The sequence below is a fragment of the Apteryx rowi genome, unplaced genomic scaffold (genome assembly GCF_003343035.1).
Source record: "Apteryx rowi isolate R43461 unplaced genomic scaffold, aptRow1 scaffold_945, whole genome shotgun sequence".
In the NCBI taxonomy this organism is placed as follows: domain Eukaryota; kingdom Metazoa; phylum Chordata; class Aves; order Apterygiformes; family Apterygidae; genus Apteryx; species Apteryx rowi.
The window spans coordinates 118,715-143,127 of NW_020451255.1; the positions used below are offsets into that span (position 1 = coordinate 118,715).

The 24,413-nt window shown below is 36.8% G+C and overlaps 1 protein-coding gene across 1 annotated transcript in view; it reads right to left on the minus strand.

The window, feature by feature from the left end:
• The window catches only part of LOC112978593 (gephyrin-like), a gene marked incomplete at both ends in the record, with an annotated part of 234,005 nt that overhangs the window by 115,952 nt on the left and 93,640 nt on the right, over positions 1–24,413 (minus strand). Inside the window, 1 exon segment of the mRNA XM_026092193.1 lies at positions 23,276–23,333. Within this exon segment, the coding sequence (XP_025947978.1) occupies positions 23,276–23,333 (58 nt within the window).

Genomic DNA, 24,413 nt, shown 5'->3' on the forward strand with positions numbered 1-24,413 from the left:
CTCAGATAACTGGTACTTCTTTGAAAACTATACTTGAAAATAAGCACTCTGAGAATTTCCATGTGTATATTTGCCCTCCATATTTACATGTGGAGAAAATCCACATCTCTAATTTAAGTCAGGTTCTACTCTGCATCCACTTGTTCTGTTTAATGGGCAGTGAGCATACTGAATTAAAAATGACTGCAAAGAAGCTTCTGTAATTAAAAAAAAAAAAAAAAGCATGAGAAATCCAGCTGTGGGAAAATTGTTTAAATTGAAATATTTGGTTTTCTGCAACTATGAATTTTTAAAAAACAGTGATACAATTGTAAAATTATGATTGATTCTTATAGAACCCAGTGCAGCTTCTAGCTTCATTTTCTAGTTGTAAGCATAATCTTATGTATTATATGTATTTAGTTACAACTGTACAGAACACTGTTTCTTTTAACCCTTTTAATATTATTACATGTTACATAATTTTGTTTTTGGTGTGGCTTTCACGGAAATGGCAAATTGAATGGAGTGATAATCACTCTAATATCTAAAAAGAAAAGTTTAGATGGGGGACAAAGACAAGAGACATGAAACCATCACAGTGACAGGGAACTACTTTAGTCCAATGCAATTTCTGGGATAAATTTCCCATGTATTAACTGTTCATGCATACCATCCACAGTCAATGAATGAAATTGTTTTTTAAAAAAAATCTATTGTTTTACATGTGAAAATACAATAAAGAAAATTTACCTACCAATAGCTGGTGTATTTTGAGATATTTAGTCCATATATACATTCTAAGAGTGGGTGAACTCGTGGCCTGCCTTGGAGTATCTTGGGAGGTGCGTTCCAGCTCCTCCCCTCCTCCTGCTTGCTGCATGAAATATAGGGCAGAGTGCATCCGCCACCACTTCAGTTCCTCTTAAATGCACAACCATACCTGAAAGAGATTCAGAAAGAGGGGAAAGGAAGGTAGGAGACTAATGTACATGCAGACTGTATGTCTCAAAGAACACCAGTTACTGATTAGTAACCTTTCTTCTTTGAGTCTGCATGTACATTCCAGCAGTGACTCACTCTGAGCAGTTACTTTGCCTTTTACAACCCAGAAGAGAGTCTGAGGACTCCCACAAACAACAACCACGGCATCACTCTACTGAAAGCTGAAACAGTCCTGGATACTATTAGTCTAACATACTGCTGAGTGAAAGCAAAGACAGAACTCAAGGTGGTCTTATGCAAGTGTCCAAATATCATGCACTACAGATATTAAGTTTGCCAGGGATCTAGTGGAATATACTTTGGCCATGGGTGGAAGTTCCTCTTGCTCAAGTCCACACACGGTCAGAAAGCCGTCCGAACAACTGTGCAAATGAAGTTAGCTGAACTTCCGGAAATTCCCAAGCAAACAAACTGAAGCTTACTAAAAGACTCGGATCTGTGAAGAGAAATGGTAGGGCACTTATGACATCAAGTATGTGAAGTATAATATTCAATGAAAGAAGCATAAGAGCTGGGGATGAGTACCAGAAGACTAACTACCTGGCTACTCTGGAACTTTGAAACAACTTCAGGAAGGAATCTTGAACGACTGAAGAAAAAATACTCTGTCCTTATAAAGGACAGTATGTGAAACGGTGGCCATATGGATCTGTTTCCCCAGCAGTTCATTGAGATAATGGTCACCAGATGTGCCACCTTCATAGACACAGGCAGGAGTAAGAATTTCAGACCTCAAAAGGGAGAAGGATCCTACAAGGTAGTGGTTTCCCAAGACTCTTCAGTTATAAACAGTTCAGTATGTCCTGATCAGCTCTTTTAGGAAGCTATGAATGGTGAAGTGTGAGAACACAAATGTACTCAACCAGAGACAGCAGCCAGGCACCTTCACCAAATTACAAGAAGGATTCAAAAAAACTGGATATAACAAATAACCTGAGAGAGTTGGGATCAAAGCATGGAGGATAAAAAGCAGAAACAAACACATCACACTGAAAATACTGCTTTCTTAACAGAATATGCCTGTCTAAATAATACTTTCATGTTACTGGCTAGCATTAATCACACTGGAGAAAAGCAAGAATGGGCTGCTCTAGAGTATGATTCACCTTTTGACATGGAAGGTCCTGAGACCAGGAAGAGACATGTGATCCTATTCCTGGGATTACAGGACCTGTAATCCTGACGAGACAAAGAATGAGTTTCACAATTATCAAAGAGCTTGGAACCCAAACTACTGTGGCCATGCTGAAACTATCAAATGATTTACTTCTCTGAGCAGTGTTGAACTTGGAACATGTAAAAACATATGAACTAACCATAGAAATAGAAGTATGCCTGAGAGGGATGCAGACTGTAGCAAACTTTCAAACAGAACTTGTAACTCCTCCTGTTAGGGTGGGCGGCAGATAGGTCCATCATGAACCTATCCCATTCATGGAAGACCCACTCAAACATAAGAGTTGATCTTCCATTACTGATCCCAAACTTGTGGTCCTGCTTACAATGCTAGCAAAGAGCCGAAAGAGCTTGGAAAATTAATTGCCAAGAAGTGGTTCCCATTGGCTACATTTCATCACCTCCTGAAAAGGCAGGAGATTCTCATTCCTGCTGCTTATATACTACATTGTGGCTGAACTGCCTATCATCATTCTATGAGTGAGATTCAAGAGGAAAATGAGGAACCTTGAATGCATTTCAGACAGCGCAGAGATCCAAAACACTGAGATAACACAACCATGATCAGAGTTTTGGCAGACATACAGGGAGCTCTCAACTGACTCAACAAAAGCACTGAAATTGATAATCCCAAAACCACACAAAACAGAGATAACATTAGTGACTCAAATGACTAAAATATGAAACTAAGTATCCTGGGTCTATTTCCTAAACTAGCAAAGGAATGATGAAGGGAGCAGCATCCTAAACTTGAACATACAAATGTACTAGTTCAGTTTCTGTAAATCTGAGATGGAGCAAAAATTCCCTTTTGTTGGGATGGAGGATGCCTCCTGGGAACAGGAGAGTATTGTCCTTCTGTTAGGCAAAGACTTCATAAGAATACTGAAAACAGACATGGCAGGAGGAAGAATGATTGGGGATGTTGTGAAGGCAATAAATGAGACAGCATATTTTAACCAGGAGAAGAGAGGGAAGCATGGGATAATGACCCAAACCACTCTGCAGATGTGGAGCAGGCAACTGGATTCAGGCAGTGCTGTGTCTGTGTTACCAAAAAGGTAATGAAATTGTCTGCCCTGTATGCCACTCCTTGAGCAAGAGTACGGGAAGAGCTAAAATACAATCTCTATGAATACCACAAAAAAAATCTCACATAGCAGGGTACGAGTACACCCACAGTCAGAATGTACACAGTGAAATTACTCAAAAAAGAAAAAGTGTGTCTTTACTGAATATTTCTCTACATGTGTTCCAACCCTGATAACTTACAATCAATATACTATAAAAGGAGAAGCAGCATATTGCAAGTCTAATCAATGCAAGATTGCAGTATGGCTTTATCAAGTCAGACATCTGAATGAGGTGCCAAAACAATGAGTGAATTTTAGCAGAAGCACATACAGTACTGCAAAGAACAGACAACCTTATGTCCTCTAAAAGAATACTCCTAAAGGAGTAAGCTGCTTGGATCCTAGCAGAATATAACCAAATATTCCTTGGGAAAGTCTAGTTTAGCTAACTCTAAGTATATACAAAAACAGACCTGGATGGAACCTCAGTTATTCTCTCTCTCTGTCCAATTGAAGATTATTTTGTCATACCTGACAGATACCTGTCTACAAAACATACTCTTAAAGATCAGTAATATGCTCTACTTTGGGGGGAAACAGGCACTGGAAGAACAGATGAATAAATAAATTGTTTTAAATGAAAACCTGAATTTCTGGAAGAAATTTAGAGATGTGTTCTAAAGTGTAACTTCTTCCTTATGAAGGACTATAAACAGAGTCTAAGCCAGTTATACCAGGGCTCTTAATTCACCATCTTCTCTGTTTAACTTGTTACAATGGACAAGTAAGACTGATAAGAACCACATTAATATTCCAGATTTGAGTTAACTCTTCTACTTAAGAGGAAAGTCTGATAATTACTGCAGGATGAAAAGAAATCACACGTTACTAAACTAGTGGATGAAGGGCTGAAATAGCTGCTGGATGTATACTAAGCCTAATCATCATTAGGTCCATGAGTTGTCAACAACTGCAAATACTCTAGAGTACTGAGAAACCAAGCCCTCACAGAAGATAGATTCCCCCTGAAATGAAACCACTTTCATTTTGTAGCACGTGTATATGTTATGGGCCGTTTCTTACCCTGAATGTTCTGTATATTTAAATAGTCAAAGACCTTATTACACATCACCATATGAAAAATGAGGTCTGAATGATGCATATATCTATCAGCCTGAAGGATTAACACGGGAAAAAGGCAGAATGACTGGAATAGATGCTCACAAGCTCCTGAATTTGAGGTACAAATACTGTCCAAGCCATGCTGTCACGACTGTGGTGACTTAGGCACTGGTTGTTTTAAACACAAGAGAATGAGTGATGGTAGATAAGCATAACAGATCAGAAATGTATGGACATAGAAAGACATCACCCTAATGATTCAGATGCTCTTCCCCTCTAGAGAAGAGATATTTGCATTTCTTGATGTTCTCAGTCACAGATTAATCTTTGGTGAATAATACTATCAATGCAACTTCCCATTCAGATATCCAAAGGAATATCTGTTGAGAAGATTTGGCTGTAAATTTTGAAGATCCTGAAGATAAATAGTTGTTGTTATTATGCTATGGCAAGCACAATTCCATGAACTGGCTTGTTACATAAGGAATGGATCTAGCACCTCATTGCTTGCTCATGCAGTGCGTGACAATAGTGCTATTCACCCCAAATCATTGTTCTGACCATCAACATATGGATAAAGAACAGCCCTCCAATTTTGCCTAGCAACATCTACCAGATGCCTCTCTTTTTGCAACAGTGAAGACATTTACTGACATCGCTGTATATTTGCGGGGATACCCCTACCAGCTGAGAGATTTCAAGATTACTATTAGGTTCCATTCTCTAATGCCTAATTAGGATGCAAAAACTAAAAGTGTTTTCAGCCATCCAGTGCATGTACAGGGAATGAGACCTAACAACTGAAGGCATGATCTTGCTGTGATCTATGACTGTCCTGGAACTATTCAGATCATTTCAGAGAAGCGTGCTTTTGCCATGGTGAAGTCTATCAGGCCACCAACCAAATCTATTTATTTCCTGAATATGAATTAGATGAAAGTTATCTGTGTTCGTCTTTCTATTCTAGTACAAAATAAAAAAGTATGTGCAGAGAACACAACGTTATGTGTCATTTGATGAAGAAAGGATTCTCATCCAAATCAGCTCACTACATGAGTATGCAAGGATATTTATTTTTCACAGGAATAATTACTACCACAGCCAGACAGGGAAGAAATTACAAAGTAGCATTTTTAGACAGTAAATGACTTTCCAAGTCTAATAATCAATGCCAGATTTAGTTTCTAGAAAACAATAAAACATTAAGAGAAAATCTCTTCTTTCAAAACTATGTAGCATCCTTTATTTCTCCAATGTAGGGAAGGGATGAACATCCTGCTCTGATACATTATTGTTGTGGGGATATATGAATATGGAAGAGAAGGGTGTATGTGAGAGAGGAAAGAAGACTGGAGGATTCTGCAGCTGGTTAGACCACACTTCTCCATTATCTGTTGATCAGGAGTAATCTTGGAAACAATACAAATAGTTCTCAAAAGGAACAAGGAAAGGATAAAAATCCATTAAGATTCAATAACAGTTCTTAATGCAAAAAACAGGCTGACTGCTGTTGAAGGCAATGACAAATAAACAACTGTGATCATTACAGAAAAAAGTCTTTTCCTATGAAGCCCTTTCTTATAGGGATAGAGCATAATAGAAGCATACTATAACAAACTAATAATAGGCTGTCTTGTTGTTCAGGAGACTCTTTTTTCCTGAACTCTCAAGTATAAGCATCCAAAGACTAAAATCTAGTGAGAGAAACTTTTGGCACAAATAAGAAAATCCAATTTTAAATTAAAAAGGCCATTCTCTTCAAAGGGAAGATATTTTCAGGATTCAGTGTATGCTCAGTGGGCTCTCTCTTATAAGCCTAAAGGATTGTAGCAATTACACATGATACTGGGTGAATGCTGTTGCCATAGAATTTGATGAGCTATCTTCTGCTTCTGTTGCAGCTTGCAGAGGTATCTTAGCATTAGCTGGTCTCACTGCAATCAAAGATTTCAATTAATCATTATACTCAGGAGAAATTTGATGCAGAACAACTCACATTAGAATTCCTTTTTCTACCTAAGAGCTGAAACTTTCCGTTCATTTCTCTGTGGAAGGTTTTTAAAAGATGTTCATTTTTTCTTGATACATATTAAAAATCAAATTACTTGAAGTGGTAATAAAAACATTCAAAATCCTAAAGAGATTTCAAAATCATGTTCCAATTGTCTCTGCAGCTGGTGTAAATGAAGCTAAAATCTGCCAGGATACTAAGGTTGTTCAAACATGCCTTTCTGGGTATGGCAAATCTCTCAGGCAAAACAATATGCAGAATGTCAAACAACTTTTGACATTTTTGCAGAATTCTTTGTACTGTGATCTCCAAAGTTTCTAAGGCCCTAAATTCTTGGAAATGATTTGTTACTATACGGAAAGATATGCTGCCACTTTGTTAAATGACAAGGATTAAAAAAATTTTTTTTATATATATATATATATATATACACACACACACACACTCATATATACATATATTTATATTTATATATTATACATCCTACTGAACTGACTGAGGTGGACACAAGTTTGTAAAAAGTCTGCCTAATCTGGTAAAGTTGCTGCAAATGGAGCAACGGCACTTTTCTTCACAGAAGCAATCTACCTCAATCTAGTTTCAAAATGTTAACAAAGCCGTAAAGGCTAGCTAGGACATGAACAAAGTTCAAAGCAACACATGAAAAGAACTGGAAAGGAGGATAATTCCAAGCAGAATCACTTGTCATCTCTCATTTTTGTAAAAGCATATGCCAAACTTCACTTGCTAAAATTTAAGGATCATAAAASAAATACTAATAAGTACCATGAGAATGGGAGAAATAGACAATATTTTCTCCTAAAGGAGAAGCAATCCTTACAAATGCTTGCAGCTATCACACTGCAACTTTTCGTTGCTGCAGTGGAAATCTTGATATATTCAAAAATACTTCAGTCCCATGATTTCAAATGAGCTCGTTCCAACACAAAATAATATCGTTTTTGTGACTGACAGTTTTGAAACATACGCTACTAATTGTGGAATAAGAAACACTTGCACTAAAAACGTCACCCATACAGGTACTCTCACCACTTAACCTTGAATGAATTAAGGCTGAATCAGTTAAGTGCCCTAGCACTGAAGGTATTTGTACCATATTCTCCAGTTGCAAAAGTGAGAGCGAGAACTGCGCGAGAACCAAAAACTTCAGGACCAAGGGAATATTAATTGACAAGTGAAACCCTTACAGGATCTGCTTCAAGAGGAATTAACGATTTATAAACTCTAACTACTTAGCACATGGTGAACCAAAACTTGATCTTGAAGTGTCTTTTTTAGTAAAAGCAAATACAGTGTTTTCCCTTTTATTCTTGGGAACAGTTTTTCTAAGAGACCTGCTTTGGTACTCCTCTGAAAAATGAAGTTGAATATTTTTGAGCAGCCACTGAAATACAGAGGAACCCTGTCACCAAAACAACACTAGCTTCTCAGAGAGGCAAAAGTAGCTGCAGAGGCATTTTTTCTTTGCTTATGCAAACTCTACCTCCTTCCCTCAAAACTCCAATTTTCCTCAAATAAAGGTCTTCATTTATTTTCTTTGGATTTTATCTTAATTCTTACAATGAACTTCAAGAAAGGACCTATTTTTGACCTCATCAACTCCATCACAAAAGCAATAAAGAAAACAGAGCATCTGTCATGGACGAGCCTAACAGCCCACACATGAGAAACGGGGAGTTCTGGAATGTGCAAAACTAAGTCTCCCCTTAGGGAATATTAACTATACTTAAGACAACTATTTACTAAGAAAGCTAGTACTGCTGTAGACATCAAACCAAACAATGACAACCTGCTTAATGACTTAAAATGCTGTGGAGAAACTGAGACTAGCTGGATGCTCTTTCCTATTTTTAAATTCTTTACTGGGAGAATCTTAAGGACATTTGACGTAACCAAGGTATTCCTGGCACAGGAGTTTGAATCTGATCACATCAGTGTTAAATTGGTAGTGATATTTATTAAAGTCTGGTAACATCTGTTAACTTTTTGCAAGCATATGCTTTTAAGTGGTTTCATACGCAATAACCAAAATGATGTTCAGACTGCTTTAGATTTTATTTAAAGGGTTACAAATTAATAGCTACGTGGGTTTCTTATAACATGTTTAACTTCTAAACCTCAAGTGATTTCTATTGTGTTACTCTTAGCATACATTTTCCACCATAATTAAGAGAGAAATAAATATTGATAAATATTGATATTAATGAAATTGCTTTCACTTAGTTTATCTGAAGTTTATATTAAACCATCATGACAATCTAAAAAAAAAGATATTCTTTTAAATGTCACAATTAACACACAGGTATTGCAATTATTCATCACACTTTCATAAATGGGTATCTCATGCCTCTCTCCTCCTGTCTTTCCTGAAAGGGAATGGAAAGAGAATATGTACATGCTTTTGGTCTTCCAAATGTTTTGCCAAAAGGATATGCAAGGAGATCCAGTAGTTACAGAAATGTTTGGGGAGTGCAGTTGTGGATTCAGCAGGTTCTAGTGAAAACAGTGCATTCCTGTTGCTATTGCTTTACTTGAATCAGACAGAAAGCAGAGCTTATGCATCTGAAATGTCTGCTGCTTCACAGGAACAGAAGCCTCTTTGCTAAAGCATGAGTCATTTCTAGAGTTGTGAAGCCAGAGAAAGCCCTCTGGACTAGGAAGTGCTTGTTCTTTAAAGATACACAGGGTAACCTTTAAAAGAATCTTAAGTATATAAATATACTTAATAAAGAAAGTTGCAGAAGAAATGGTAAGTCTTTTTGACTGTGTATTACCTGCATTATATACAATTGTTCTAACACATGGTTGTTATATGAAAATGTTTATGTAAGTAATTTCTGCTTTTTTAATTGCAAAACTTCCCTGTCTGGACATGTTATATTCACATTGCAGTCATGTGCTCAATGCAGTTTAAAATCAAGGCATTTCAGTAATAATTAAAAATATCATATTACTCCTTTCAAAGACTTGTATCATCTCCCACACATTCTACTTTGAGGATTATGATGCATGCAGTTTCTTACCTCTGGACTACTACTTTCCCTTGTAGAGACAATTGCCACTTTAGTGCTGGAGAGTGATGAAGAGCCTACACAGTCAGAAGAGTCATCCAGAGAGTATTTTCAGTAACACAGAGTAGGTGGAATGAGTGTATGTAGGAAAGTATGCACTAAATTTTATCTATGAGCAAGAACTGGGCAATGTCCTCTGGAAATTAAGGACCAGGCAATCTTCCATTTATAATGTCTCTGACATACACCTAGAATTCCCTTTTTGTTTCAACAGTGATCACCTCTGATTCTACAGAAGAAGGCTTTACTTCTTTCTTGCAATTACAAAGAGAGTCTTTTCTCTCCTGTAAGAATTCCCTCTACAGGCAAGGTAATACCTGTGATATTTGAAGATGGAAAAAAAAAAAATCAAAGAATTTTTGTTCTCTTAAGAGTTATAAATTTGTGGTTTACAACCATGTCTGCCAGGAATCGGAGAACTCTATAGAGTATTACTCCTAAAGCTTTTACTTTTGTATCTATAAATTTAAACACAGTATTTTACACTTTGTCCATTTAGAACTTTTGCTGTTGGAGCTGTGATCATCAGTACTGATCATCTCTAAAAAATGAAGCAAATTTCCACGCCACTGTAGCTATTCCTTCCTAAATGTCAGAGATCATTTAGTAATTCATTAAGGCTCCAGCTGCTGCTTCAGCTTTCACTTCTGTCCAACTCTAAAAACAGGGATATTTTTAGTAGGAAATTCTAAACATTTTTAGCCTCTCACCCTAACTCCAAAATATCTCCCAAGATAGCATCATAAGCGCTTCAGCTACAGAATATATATTTTAATGGAATGAGCAGTATATCACTCTCTACACTAAAATTAATGTTACAAATAAAAACATTTTTTTTCTAAGACTCCTCCTTTACTATCTCATTCTTTGCATACTGGGAAACTTGAGTTTCATGTATCTTAGGCTTTGAATCTTTAGAAAAAAAGGATACTAATCATGATGAAACTGATAGGCTGGAAAGCAAACTACCACTTTTTTCATCTACTGAACTGAAGATTATAACTAGCAAGTTAACATCTGGACATCCTCATTTTCAGTACATATGAAATAATAGTATTTTCTCAAAAAAACATTGCAGGCTAACAGAATAAACTGGCTTCACCCCTTTGGGCTCCTCTTATTAGAATTATTTTTTATAGGCAGATAATGAATTTCTCATTGACCTACTCGTAGAAAAATTTCTAACAATAATATCTGTTCTTTGGGTAGATTTCAGTGCCTGACTAAGGTCTGATAAGAGAGTGTTCGATTCTTTCACAAACTCTAATTCAGACATTACCTTCACTTCCCCACAGCTAAATTAAGATGGAGGAGAGAAGTAAGTCAGATTTTCATGGAGAGTTTTGGGCAACAGAACCAGTAAGGATCTGGAGAACCATTTTGCATTAACTTTTTCTAGCAGGGATAACAGAATGATTGTTTATATTGCAGTTTCAATTTTAAACTGATTTTGTTATTTGTATTTTTTACTGGCATTGGTAAGCAATTATCCACCCTGTATATAAAATAAACTTGCTGCCTGGATATTATTTGTCAATGGGGTTGATGGATTGCATTTTTTTCCTGATTTTGAAACTACAAGTGAGGTGACTTAAATAAAATATATTAAGCAAGCAGTCAGAGAGAAACTTGTATCAAATTTGTTAATTTAGGTTTTGACCCTCGATGATGGAGCACATTCTTAATAAATTAAGATCATAAAAAGGGATAAAAGTTTAAGATTGTTGACCACACTTTCATTCCATGGTTCAACCATATTCAAAGTAAATAATTATATGGGCAACTAGAAATAATTGTTCCTTTGGTGTTGTTTTCCTATTATTTAGTCATCCTCAGAAAACAATACTAATTTAATACTCTAACATGCCCAACTATTCTGAGCTTTTTCACCAGTAGTAGTCTAGCAAACAGAGTGGCTTTAAAAATATTTTCAATAAAAGCTATCTGAAATTATTCCATCACAGACATATTCCAACCACACACATATAATACAAAAATATATATGCTGTTTTATATAAAATATTTAAATATAAAAATACATGATAGAAGAGCTTGGCTACCCAAATTATATCTCAGTTGTTTTACTTGGGGCAAAAGTAGAGAACTAAGCTACTATGATTAAAGCTTCTTGCCTGTATATCAATTATTGGCTTAACATTAACAGTAGGTATCCCAAGTGCCTTCCACAGTTATGTCTGCAGAAAAGACTTAATCATAGACAAACTTATAATTTCCCTTTATCTGTGCACATCTAATGCTCGTTTCATTTGCTGGCTCCTTCAGAAGTCAACTCAGTGAGGACACCATGAATGGGAAAGCTTTAACGGCACTTAGAACATAGTACTTTACAAATATATGACTCTTCACTTTCCAAACACAGCCATCCCTTTCGTTCTCTCACCTAAAGAAGTATTCACAGTTCTGTGCAATATTTAGACATACTCCAAGCTTTTGTATGTAAACAAGTTCTTTACAATTCTCCGATTTCAAACTTATGCATCTTTCCTTCAAAATAGTATGAAGACAAATGCTAGTCCTTATGGCTATTGTCATTTACAACCACAAGGTACTATGTAAAACTCAGGTGTTAACCTTAGCATCCCAAATGACTCCCAGCTTTATTTTTACAGGCTGCCTCTTTCTATTAAACAGTATTTCCTATAAGTTTGGATTAAAATACAGAATACATTACCTGGCCCAAATACACACAGAATTGTTGTTTTCTATTTTTATCAAAGAACAAGAATTTCAAAACATCTTGAAGTTAATCTCTTTTCTGCACAGTGCATCCCTAGATACATAGGCTCATTTTGAAGAACAATAAACACACGTAATTCTCACTTATTTCAAATAATGTTTAATTACCAAGACCACTTCACCCGCATGATTGCAAAAGAATCCTTTTAAATGCCTGTACTGAAGAGTACAAATTTGCACAGCGGAGCAGTGTATTTGCATTTAGTAGAGAGGTTTATGTCATCATACTACCGAAGCAACGCAGGGAAACTGTTACAGTATTCACAATCTTAAAAAACAAGGTTATTGTGATAGAGTATAACTACAGCAACACAGCAGTTGATAATAGGAGAAACCATAAATGTCAGTCTATGCAGAAATGGTGAGAACAAATATATGTGTTACCTTTGCAGTGTTAACATCCCACCTAATCTTGTCAGAATGATGAGACATCTGAAACCGAAGGCAAACATTTCTGACAGAACAATCCTAAAATTCCTTGTGTATGTTTTTAAAAGACAGTATTTTAAAAAGTAAAACTCTGCAACCACTGCACCTTTACTGAACTCTGATGATTCAGTGGCATTCTCTCTAAGGACGATTAAGTCGCATCATTTCTGAAATCCTACTAATAATTCAAAGGTACAGAACCACTGTTACAGGAAATAAAATCAAAATGCTAGGTGTTTTATCATGGAGGTATCCAGAAGAAGAACATATCAAAAGCACAGAGATAGGAACACTGAAAAATAGAAACATCAAATTTTAATCTTATATTAGCATTAAACTTGAAACAAATCATACTTCTTGCCTAGATAGGCAACACTTCTTTAGGGAACTCAAAAATGTTCCAGAAGAGCAAATATTCTAACTTTGGCCACAGTAAGTTACATCAAATGTACTCTGTTATCAAAATGTTCTGGTTAGGAAACCACTTAATTTTGCTGCAAATTATATAATGCTACTGTTATCCAAAAATAATTGGCTTTTGTTACAACTATAGTTCTCGGAGAGACTTCTCGGAGACATTTTGTCCATATTGACCCCACTTTCCTTAAGCATGTGACTCCTGCATCAGAGACTGGACCCATTTCATTTGGGCAATACCTGCACCCTGCACTCCCACCCATCACCCTGAGGCATCACATCCTAGTTCCCTCAAGTAAAAGCCATGAAGAGAAATAATTCCACAAACTACGGCTAACACAAACTAGACAACTAGAAAAAATATGGTGGTTATCTGTGTTAATTAACACTATAAGGCTTTTTAACCCAGAAAACATGGGGGAAGCTCTTGGGAAAGCTTTTTTCTCCTGTGTGCTTGTGTTACAGGAACAGACTTCTTGAGAGAACCAATTCGTTTCAGCCTGTTAAGATATCTGCCTCAGCTTCCTTACTCAAAAGGACACTTTTTGTTTGTAATCTTATTTAGCTAGTAGAGATCCATTTGTGGAAGCCTTTAGGAGACCAGTTAAGCCAACATACCAACTCTGTTGTACTGTCAGAGATGAGGTGAGTGACATGCCCAACATACTCAACAAAACTTAGAAACCGCTAAAAGCTTTCCATTTTATATTTGTTCTCAGATACAGCTCATCAACATGAAATCTTATCTAGATAAATCTTCTGCATGTAATAAAAAAAACATCTGGGCAAACAAAATGCCTCTAGTTGCATGGTTCATCCCATTTGTTTGTACTATAAAGACTATTTTACACCATTCCCCTTTGAAATTTCCTCAAAAGAACTTTTCTGTTGGCCTTCTGTTAAAAAGACACAATGTTTCCCATTCTCTTTTAGGCAGTGGATTTTATACATGACTGGGTAACTAATAGGATTAGGGCACCACAAAAACTTGTAATCAGAGAAGTTTAATTCGGTGTAATCATGTATTGAAGTACTAAGCATCACTGTATTAATACAAATTTTACATGCTTGCATATCACAGGGAGGCATGTGTCATTTCTGGTATCTTCCTACTGTGTTTTTCCAATAAAGCCATTAAAAAAAAATTTTAAAAAAGCACCTAGATATAAAACATAATATGAAAGCAAAATAAACTATACTATTTTATCAGAATTATCTGTATTCTGTGAGCTATAAATCTTTTCCAGAAAAATACAATCTACTGAACCACTTTGTGATGAACAGATGACTGCTGTGTTATGATCAGACAAGTTTTCAGCTTCAGCAGTTCTAAGTTAATGCTTTTTGTTATTAGGAATTTCTGTTGTTGGGAATTTTTTAATTCCCTGTTATACTTCATTTCTCTACATATAATAATGTTTATAATCTGTGAGATTATCTGAAAATAGCTATGGAACATAAATAGTTTTTTTAAAAAAGCAAACTGATCTCCTTTTTTCCAGCATGTACACTGCTAGTACTCATCTCATTTGCCAATCATAAAAAGAAAAAAACTTTATAAAATCTATTTACTACAAGAAAAGATTATGTCACAGATTTTTCTCAAACTCAGTCAAGCCCCTAACCAATTATAACATTATCAGTTATGATAGGACAACATCACATTTCTTTGATCGATATCAAAAGAGAGTCATCAAAATACCCTCTTAAAGGGCAAATATAACCAAACAAAACTTATTGTAAATAGGTCAGATGGAAAATGATTTTTATCATTCTTATATAAACTTTATATAAACTTTTCATATAACTTTAATATAAACTCGATTTACTTATATATGGTTGTGCTAAAAGCTATTTGCTGCTCAATGAAGCTGAGCAATGTCTTCTCTCATTGACGCTAAGTGAGAGCCCACTTGGGAACTGGCTTGGTTAGTGAGACCAGAAGCCACAGAAAGCATTGCCCAGCATACTGGAGACGTAAAGAACTTAATAGAAATTATGTCAGAGAAAATAAGAAGTTGCCCCTAGGCCTGACTGGGTTTCAGGCAGTGACTGGTAAACAGATACGTATTCACCAGAAAGTGGAAGAAAGCCAGCAGGATGTCAGAGAAAATTGGTTACCATGGCCACAGAGAGGAGCAGAGAGCTTTTTTTTTGTTGGCATACAACTTGCAGAAAACAGGAAGATTTGTGAACAAGAATACTACCTCCTGTTGTCTGTTTCTAATGTATTTAGTGGAGAAAGAGTTAACCGACAAACAGGACTGGACTAACGAGACATCTGACCCACTAACCTCCCCTCTGAAGGGCAACAACACAGAGAACACTGCTTAACCAGAAAAGCTTGAAAGATCAGCAATGTACTGGTTTGTCTTGTAAATTAACTTTCAGCTTTTTTACTTTTTCCACTCTAGACATAATTCCCTCTTTGCAGGAGAACTGCAGAACTATTTTGTTTGCTTTGGGAAATAAATAATAATAGTGCTAAAATGATTATACAGCACTGGTATGGCAATTCACCTTAAATGGACTCACAATCTACCTGCCCTTCCCTCCTCCATGCTCTAATACTCCATGATATGCAAAGCACAGGTTCAACTACTTTTGGGTCTTTGTAAGATCAAAGTTCACAATAAAATACAAAACACATTAGTTCAAAGCAAAACTATCTTTCAAGTCTTGAGTTTAGGACGCTGTTTCTCTGCTACAGATGAGAACGCTAAAACATCAAAACCTAAAGTATTCTCTTCTATTTACTCTAAAATCTGACAGATCGTAAGGAGAGATAGCTTCCTTCTTACAAGGACAGAATTAGTTACCTAAATATTTTTGATTTGGGTTAGGCGCTTCAGCTGTCCTCAGAATTTCCTCCTAAATGCTGCAGGCAATTGCTCACTCAGCTTACTGCCTCCTACAAGGCATTCGCAGGAAACTCCCTCTGTGCATGGTGTGGGAAGATGGGACAATTAACTTAGGCTGGAAATTCCACTGGGCAAAGCAGTACAAAAAAGTACTGCTTGGTACGGCAATACTGATCATCATAGCACACAAGGTTAATGCTGATTCTTGGACCTAACTTTTTACATTTTGAGGGACCAGGTATCAAAAATCCTTTTATTATGCTAGTCCCTGTTTCTCTTAGTACCACAGCTTGAGATAGCTACATTTCCTTTGCCTGTATTTTTCTCAAGGGATATAATATTTGATTCCTTGAAATATCAAGCACTTGGGTAGAATGTACAGGAGCATTTTCAGTGTCCTTGCACAGTCACTGAAAAGAAAAATATACCCAGGGATCCAGTTTGAGAGCCCATGTGCAGAACTATGAGCACAAATCAGACTGTTCAAAAGTACATACACAAGGGCAAAAACAGCATTTAATCTTTTAAGTCAATTAAGACTACTGTAAACATCCAGCAAACACGAGAATTTTTTAAAAGGCTGTATTATCTGTCATTAGCTAATTGAAATTAAAATTATTTACCAATACCTCCTAATTCTTCATCTTCACCACACACACACACATTGTGGGACTGCAGATATAAGATCATACAAAACAGTGATATTCTAGTCATGGTAATACCTGTAAAAAGCACACTCTTACCCATTCCTGTCATGAGATGTATCCATGAGATAAAAGCCTCACTAACTGCCATTAATTTAGGTTACAGGAAAGTCTTTGCTCTCAAATGAAAAGTCTTTAACTATGGTCTATGTCTCAGATGCTGTTACTTTGTGAACAAGAAGTCCTTCTCACACTAGAACAGGAATTACTAACAATGCCTCAATGTCTTCAATATTCACGACAGCTTGCAAGAGGAAGGGACTCCTCCCTACAAGAGGTGGTGTCCTCTCTCATATCCGAGGCCAAGCATTCTCCAAGACCACCAGAGCCTCTGAAAGATAAGATGCAGACAGCAGGAAAACAAGAAGCAGTAATTGCTATTCTCATGTGTAAAGTTAGTGAGTATACTTTTCTATCCAAAGCATTTAGGAATTTGGAGTCACAGAATCACAGAATCACAGAATGGCTGAGATTGGAAGGGACCTCTGGAGATCATCTAGTCCAACCCCCCTGCTCAAGCAGGGTCACCTAGAGCACGTTGCACAGGATCGCATCCAGGTGGCTTTTGAATATCTCGAGAGAAGGAGACTCCACAACCTCTCTGGGCAACCTGTTCCAGGGCTCTGTCACCCTCACAGTGAAGAAGTTTTTCCTCATGTTCAGATGGAAGCGTCTGTGTTTCAGTTTGTGCCCGTTGCCTCGTGTCCTGTCACTGGGCACCACTGAAAAGAGTCTGGCTCCATCCTCTCGACACCCTCCCTTCAGATACTTGTACACGTTGATAAGATCTCCTCTCAGCCTTCTCTTCTCCAGGCTAAACAGGCCCAGCTCTCTCAGCCTTTCCTCATAAGAGAGATGCTCCAGTCCCCTAATCATCTTTGTGGCCCTTCGCTGGACTTGCTCCAGTAGTGCCACATCCCTCTTGTACTGGGGAGCCCAGAACTGGACGCAGTACTGCAGATGTGGCCTCAGCAGGGCTGAGTAGAGGGGGAGAATCACCTCCCTCGACCTGCTGGCAACACTCTTCCTGATGCACCCCAGGATGCCATTGGCCTTCTTGGCCACAAGGGCACATTGCTGCCTCATGCTTRACTTGGTGTCCACCAGCACTCCCAGGTCCTTCTCGGCAGAGCTGCTTTCCAGCAGGTCAACCCCCAACCTGTACTGGTGCATGGGGTTATTCCTCCCTAGGTGCAGGACCCTGCACTTCCCTTTGTTGAATTTCATGAGGTTCCTCTCCGCCCACCTCTCCAGCCTGCCCAGGTCTCTCTGAGCGGCAGCACAGCCCTCTGGTGTATCAGCCACTCCTCCCAGTTTTGTATCGTCAGCGAACTTGGAGGCTGAGGGTGCACTCTGTCCCGTCATCCAGGTCAGTGATGAAGAAGTTGAACAAGACTGGACCCAGGACTGACCCCTGGGGGACACTGCTAGCTACAGGCCTCCAACTAGACTCTGCACCGCTGATCACAACCCTCTGAGCTCTGCCATTCAGCCAGTTTTCAATCCACCTCACTGTCCACTCATCCAGCCCGCACTTCCTGAGCTTGTCTATGAGGATGTTATGGGAGACAGTGTCAAAAGCCTTGCTGAAGTCAAGGGAGACAACATCCACTGCTCTCCCGTCATCTACCCAGCCAGTCATTCCATCATAGAAGGCTATCAGATTGGTTAAGCATGATTTCCCCTTGGTGAAGCCATGCTGACTACTCCTGATCACCTTCTTGTCCTCCACATGCTTGGAGATGGCCTCCAGGATGAGCTGCTCCATCACCTTTGCAGGGATGGAGGTGAGGCTGACTGGCCTGTAGTTCTTTTCAAGTAGAGTCCTTGCCAGAAAAGCAGAGACAAAGTGCTTGAGATACTCAAGCAGTCATAATAGTGATCAGAGGTTGATCACTAACAGAGGTAAAGAAATTTGGGTCATCCACCCATATCTGGTAGTGTCTCTTTCAAATCAAAAAAGTGGATAAGGCTCTTCAGCGCTAGATGCCAAAAGAAATGATGCTCAGCTTCTCCTCTGAGGTAGCATAAGTTTCACCAGCCACTCCTATGGACATAAAGGACAGATTCTGACATACAGTATCATGTAGGTATTTGACACCATAGGATCTATAAAACAGAAGATCTCAGGGAAAGTCAAGGCATCAGCTAGATAGACTGATTTTATTTGTAGGCATTTCAAAGAAGTGTATTTTTTGATGTCAGAGAGTCCGAGAGTCCAGCTTTGCTCTGAAATACAGTCAGCACCAATATTAAAATAAACTTACTTCATTCACAAATGTGTTCATAAATACGATTGTGTAGAAAAGTTTAAACCTCCTGAATTCCTAAGTCATCTAGAGAAACTAACATCTCAGACGACAAACTGTCTTTTTCCCCTCTGGCTACTTCCCTCTCTCTCACCTCATCTTTCTTATAATTTTCACCTCTTGGATTTCTGTATCACAGGAGGCTGGTGCCTAACTGACTGAAAACATTTTGAGAGGAATATCCTTAGGTGTTTTAGCTCTTCATGAGAAGGATTTTCATATACCACACTATTAAGAGAAAACATTTTTCTAAAGAATAAAGAGCACTGTCCTTATCATTGTTCATGGGAAATGGTCTGTAGTCTTAAATGTGGCCTTTAATACTTTATGTACATGTGGTTTCATTTAAAGACCACTATGGAAGAATTAGGGGTGTTCTTTGAGGAGTATAAAGCATATTTCTGTGTGAAATGGCAGATAACAGGACTAAATTTCCATGTTCTTCCAAAACTACTTAAAATCTAAATTACAACCAATATGAAGAAAAATTTCTGACAAAAGATTCCCTAAAATTGACTACACTACTAGAGGAGGTAACAACCTAACCATTTCTCTACACTGGAACATCTTTCTCAGACCAAATGTATTACAAGAACAAAATACAGTGGCAATGTATTTCTTGTGCACACTACTTTCATGAATTGAACAGTCACTGCCAAATTCATTTCTGATCTTGAAACTATGAAGTGCCTGTAGCCCTACTTGAAAAGCATACGGAGAAGCACTTAAAAAAAGAACAATTACATTCATCTCTGTTGTAGACCTGCAAATCCGAACAAACCAAATATTTTCAGAAATCTTTTAATGGGTGGTTTTCTCACTGACAGAGTCTTGTTCCAGAAAAGCTATCCTTCACAATATCATGCATTTTCTTTGTAGTGACAGAATGCTACAACCAAAAAGAGCAACTCTTATGGTATTATGAATCATAAGATGTCACTGTTTACATCTAACAAGATCTACTTGTACATCACACAAACTTTCCCTCATTGATAATAATCATAAATCACGCTTTATGCTTCAGACAAACTCCAAATTGTAAATAAAATTGTATTTTGTCCTGAATGTCATTAAATAGAACTAAAGAAATGTATTTCTGCTATTTTTTCCTCAGTGGTACAATGATGTAGATGCTGAAAAACTGTAGTAGTGATTGGTTCCATGCAATTCTTTATAAGCTTGATAAGGTGCCTGAGGATAGTTAGGATACATGCTATCATCTGTCAAAAATTCTCCTAATTCAAATGCCTATGAACATTCCAGTCAATCAGTGGGATGGGCAGCTTTCATTAAAGCCAACACTCACCAAGCACATTCACAGAAATAGGCATACATATGCACAGGCAATATTCTAGACACACAAACCATATATGAGCTCACACACGTATATACACACAGTAAAATCATGTATATGTATTCAGATACAAGTACAAATATATTCTAAATACTCTGGAACAGAAACACTATAAACACTTAAAATAGCTGTGTATGCAATATGAGCAAATAAATTCTCATATGTATACATTATACAGGATATTTTTGAAATTATTAATACATTTAGAAACACACATTTCATTAACCTTCTAAAGATACTATGCAACTGGCAGGTATATTAAGGCTTATAGTTTTTTCTCTTCCACAAACTCAGAGATACAGTCTCTGCTTACAATAATATTCTAAGATGTAAATTATGTGAATTAACAAAGCCTGTGAACTTGTTTTTCCATGAACTATTTTGAGCTGTAAAAGAGGTTATCCTAGTTCTATTTCTAGAATATATGAAAATGTTGTCAGAGACTTATTTGTCCTAATGATCACTGTTCTCTGCCTGAAAAAGTATCCTCTGCCATTTAAGCAAGAACAGTTTACTTTGTATGGCCTATCAGAAAATGTTATGATTATTCCAACTCCTGTGGACTCAATTAAGCAACCTGTCAAGCTAAATCATATATTAGAAATGGAGATATTTTTCTTATATTTCCATCAAATTAAAAACCTTAAAATTTCATGTTTAAATAGGGAAGGGATAGTTGTGAGGCAAAATATCTCTGAACTACTGTGCATGGAGGAAGATTCTGTCTTCTGCCCTCTCTAAATGCAACATTCCAAGAATCTCATTTGTTCTCTCTTATTTCCTTCTCTCCTCTTTTTCCACTCTAATCTAATTGGAGAAGCTTTTCAGAATTTAAGACACCCCCTCTTTTTACTGAAAGGATACTCAGTCTCCCTACTTGGCAGCTGCTATTCAAAATAACTTCTTCAAGTGCTGTTGCCTCATTAATTCAGACACAGAAGAATACTTTTCCATATTTGATATAGATTTGTCTATTATACTCACTGCTATTGTGTCTTAGCATCTTCCAGTAGTGCCTTATTTCATATGAATAACATCTGTTGTATTATATAACCTCAATCATAAAATTCTCATTCTCTCTGCTTGAGAAAAAGAAGGGACAAGTTTGAGAAGACAGATCTTTTAAGGTGCATCTTTTAGTGGGCTGACTTCAGTCACAACCTAAAAAAGCACATTTCCCCAACACGACGAGACAGCTAGTAGAAATAAGTATAGCAGGTGATTTTTTCCAATCACTTTAAGTAGCTCTGACTTAGAACAGTAGAATCCTCCCTCCACACTTACATGCTGGCAACACTGAGATGAACGAAGGTGGTTCTTAGCCCTTTCACTAATCCCTAGGATCTCAAGTATTTAATCACCACACTGAATACGAAAGAACTAAAAACTTGGGAAAGCCTTCCTTAGCAGGCGAGGGGGAAAACACATTCCCAGGATTACCGATCATGCCAAAAATAGTTAAGGTCCTAAAAATGCATTTACTTCTAATTTCCTGGAGTTCCATTTTTCTTTGTTCACTGAATTCACTTTGCATGATGAAGACAGAAATATCAGCTTCATTTTCTCTGTCTTCACCATTAGTAAAAGGTCAATGGGTTTGGATTTCTTATATTAAAGGAGAAAGATTATGGTTTAGGGTTTTTCGTGGTTCTTGTTCTTATAGTTTTGCTGCAATTCTCTGAACATCATGAAAATATTACTCAACAGTAATAAGTTTTGAAAACCATCTTTCTTTCTTTTGAATTTCAAAGCCTAAATGTTGGATCTACCCTAATAGATCATGCTCTTCTTAATAATTCAAGATAGAGGAGTCCTTGAGTTTTAGAGGGAGGAAATAAATTTTGAGTTTGGTGATGGCAGAGTGATAGTTTTGATTCTGATGCAGATAGAGGCAAACAGGATTTGCTTACAATGTGCTGGATGTTAATTGAAGAGGAAAAAATCTTCACAGCTTCACATGCTTTTAAGTCATGTCTAGGTCAGATGATTACATAACCACTTCCATTTACTAGATTTTACACTATTCTTGACTCTCTTCGCACAGCCAAAAATGCACATATGAAACAAAACATTGGATTAAATAATTATAAATAGCAAAGCAATAGGTCAGACTGACTGTGCAAATCCAAAGGTATAAATACAGAACCTGTTACACAGACCATGCTAATAAATCTAGGACAAACTTGCAGCTAGCACAGCTAGCATCTTTTACTTCACTGAGGAACAAAACTGACACAAACTGCTAAAGTACTTTGCAGGAGTGGACTCAGTTAAAGTGAATCTTGTTATAATGCCCATCTTCAGGCATCTAAACATAGAGGCCTGAATTAAACAAGTTTTTGGCATCCACAAATCCTACTGAAGTCAACTTAAGCTGAAGGTAAACTGTACTTCTAAAAATAAGAAGAGCTCTATTTTAGATGGATAAATATGGATCTAAGAATTTTACTTTAGGCACCATTTTTTTTCCTATGATACTAGATTAGAATTGGGTAGATAATAAAATGTTCCAACAGCTTAAATATGTATCAATTAATAAATCTGAAGGAACCATTGTTAATTTTCTTTTAAACTACTGATTCAGTTTTAGATTTAGTTTTAAAACATATAGTTTTAAATGTTTTGGACTTAATATTGGACTATTAAAATAGTTTTAAATAATTTGGACTTTGAAAATATCAAGATGAATACATACATAAAATGTGTTCCATCAATTAAAAGAGGGTCTTAAAATGCATGGAAAGGACAAAGGTTTATTTTTATCATTATAGTAATTTTTAATTTTAGATATTGTTCCATTAACTCAGATATTCAATGCATATAATCATTCTTATTTTCTATTTTCAGAATTTATCAAATAGGATAGTAAGGAAAGGCCATATACTCTCTGCATTTCAAAGCAAGAAATAAGATGGCTTCTTTCATGTAACATTTCTGTAATTCTCCCAGCAAACAAATTCAGTGTTGAAAGGCAGTAATACTGTACCTTGATTTCTTCTACTTCATCTGGCACTATCTTGTATGCAGATATAGTCCCACCCAACCTGAAATTGGGAGAAGAAAATATTGTCAAAATCAACACAAAGCACAGCATGGTAATGGTATCACAACTAGTTTAAACACACAAATGCCTCCTACCTTTTCAGGGGTAAAAAACAACAAAAACTGAAATAACAGCAAAAAAAACCCAAGTCCCTTTCCTTTCTTTATCCAAACAAAAACCATCTTTATGTGATTAAAATAAGCATTAGAAACAAGGTGTCCTTGACTAGTCTGAAAGGCAAGAATTAGGTCAACAAGTAGAACTACCATCACCAGGACTTCATTCTTTATGTTAACTGCCATCAACCATCATATTCTACTTTTTTTTTTTGTCTTCTAAGTTGTGTGGATGAGTTTAAATATTTTAAGCCTGACATGCTTTGTGTTCAGTATTTCACTCAACTGCTACACAGTTTTAAATGTATCCCAATGCAATGCTAGAAATTCAAATTTTATAATTACACATGCATGTACAGACCTCACAAACCAAATGGACTACAGCTCCCATTTTTGAAAAGTCTCTGGGGTTCATGATTGGTAATAAAAAGTGGAAAGTGGGTGATTTGCAATGGTTGGCACTTGTGTAGAAAAATAACTTCTTTGTTCTACATTGAATTTGCTGAACAGCTCTGATGAAAAGTATTTTTCAATTTCATTTGGCATCCTGCAAAAGTTTATGGTAAAGAATAGTTCATATTGGATGCACAAATAGCATGTACTATACTTGGTGGTAAGTATGGTAAGTATTTGGTGGTACATACTATATTTTCCCCAGAAATACGCAAACGTTTTCTTTTGTTTCATGAGGCAGGATCATTGATAGTGGCAATTCAGACCTAAAAATATAACTGCATTAATGATCTCCCTGCTGGCTCTGTACAGCAACACTAGTCATTTTCTAGGTCCTACAGAAATGGAAAACACATAGAAAACTATTTATTGTAAAACAGTAGACAGCTATCAAATGTATATTTGCATTATCCCCCTATTATTTGACTTTTTCTTTCAATTGTCAGCATTTCTACACAGTTTTATTTCCTTATATTCAATCTTGAAATTATTACAGATATTGCTTACTCAAC